The sequence below is a fragment of the Apis dorsata genome, unplaced genomic scaffold (genome assembly GCF_000469605.1).
Source record: "Apis dorsata unplaced genomic scaffold, Apis dorsata 1.3 scaffold_683, whole genome shotgun sequence".
Taxonomy (NCBI): domain Eukaryota; kingdom Metazoa; phylum Arthropoda; class Insecta; order Hymenoptera; family Apidae; genus Apis; species Apis dorsata.
Window position 1 is genome coordinate 1,579,302 of NW_006263864.1, and position 1,911 is coordinate 1,581,212.

The following is a 1,911-nucleotide window of genomic DNA, read 5'->3' on the forward strand; positions in this document are numbered from 1 at the left end:
TTCCACGCGTATTCCGACATTAATCTCTATCACCGTGCAGCCATTTGTCAGTTGTCGAATTCACGGTGATCGTCTGCGGCGTATGCGAAAAGCGCAGCAATTACGCGACGAGTGTCGATTAATCAGCAACGTTTATTGAAAAGTTTTAGCATCTTTTGTCGCGAAATTGCGACGCGGAAACGCGCGTAGATCGGACATCGAGAGGAGGGGAGGGAAATTGCGAAATTTAAAGGAAAAAAAAAAAAAAAATGAACACGGTACAGCGATGGCGCGGTGTAGATCCACGAGCGAATAACCGTAATCACGTTTAATTGCTAATTTCGTATGGAACATCGACAAATTCACTCGTTCCGTTGATAAATTATATTCTATTTACTATAGCGGATATTTTCGCCGCTCCGTACATCTAAAGTTGACGTTGATCGATGCAATTATTTTACAACGAAATTTTTATAGCCACGCGATAATACCGTTTCTCGTTTTACCACTTATCATAATAAGTCGTTCGAGGAGAGGTCCGTTTCGAGGAAAATTGTCTACGATTCGTAGACAAACGTAGGTCTTTTTCTAAGGGGGAGGGGGAAAAAGAAGGGTCTCGACCACCTGATCGAATCGCTGATTTCGAAAGGAATTCGTTCCCTTTTCCTGAAAATTTAGCAGGGGTTTCTTTTCGCGATTCGAAGCTTTGAGTAGCCTGTAACGAACACAAAATCATTGAACAGAAAAGTGACTGGTGCTCTTTTCGAAGTCAATGATTCGACGAGCGATGTGATTAAAATACACGATTCGGATCGTTCACGAGCAGAATCGTCCAACCTGTCGACAGGAGGAGACTCGTTGATGGGTTCAGGATCGGAAGACGAGGACGAGGACGGTAGTGCTCACCATCATCACGGTGGTGTCGGTGGCCCTCACTTGGGGCCTCACAATCTGGGTCCAGGTGGTCCCGGTGACCAAACGGTCGGTCATACTGGCGATCTACCTCTTGGAAGCGATCCTTGTAAGCAGGAAGACTCCGAGGATCAAGGTAGGTCCACGTTACTTTGAACTCTAACTCTAACGTTTAACATTTTTTCTTTTTTTTTTTTTTACACAAATTTTATACACCTTTACCTTTCGTTTCGTAATTCGAAAAACGATTCACGCAAATATTATTATCGATTATCTCGTTAAAAAATTGAATCGAACTTTCAAATAAGACATAGAAAAAAAAAAAAAAAGAAAAAAGAATGGTCGCCAGCACAAACTCGATTTAGAAACGATTGACTGAGATCGACCAACGACTTAATCACGGCCAATCTTGCCCTTTCGTGGAACCCTCGAAACGAGGGAGGAAATTCGGTGGCTTGACCTGGAACGTCACCACGAATTACTAAGCGCGTCAGGTCTTCCCGCTCTATTATTCGCTTCTGCTCTTTTATCACGAGCGCGCGTAACACAATGACCCCTCGCTTTTACCTCTCTCGAACTGAGCTATACACCGGGTATACAAGCATCTATACCATGCTATTCGGCAAAGAGGAAAAGAGGGGTGTCTTCGCGAAGGGTGGCCCCTGTAGTGCGGTGTGACACTGTCCAAACATTTTCTTTGTCCCGTGGTTAAGACCTCCCCGGGTATATATATATAGATTATCGTGAAGAGTTGGGATCCAAAACTACGCGCGCGCGCGTATACGTTGCATTACGTGTACGTGCACACGCACACACGCACACGCGTGCTTTGTAGAGTATAGCTTTCGAGCGTAGACCAGCCACGATAATCCGATGGGGGTTTCGCATCGCTTCCGGGGGATTGGCTCCGATTGTTGTTACCTCGATCCAGCCGATCAAGATTCCGAGATATGTATATCATGCACGCGCGTCTGCGTGTAGAGCTTGTTAAGAAACCGTCCGTCGAGAGAGAGGAAAAAA

General features: G+C 45.2%; 1 protein-coding gene across 3 annotated transcripts in view; it reads left to right on the plus strand.

Moving 5' to 3' along the window:
• Positions 1-1,911, plus strand: part of LOC102674544 (LIM/homeobox protein Lhx5) — a 20,780-nt gene that overhangs the window by 15,760 nt on the left and 3,109 nt on the right. For 2 of the 3 annotated variants that reach the window (XM_031513643.1, XM_031513645.1), the window contains exon 4: positions 806-1,027. In XM_031513643.1, the coding sequence (XP_031369503.1) occupies positions 806-1,027 (222 nt within the window). The remainder of the gene's footprint in view (positions 1-805; positions 1,028-1,911) is intronic. The other variant, XM_031513644.1, reaches the window with a different exon arrangement.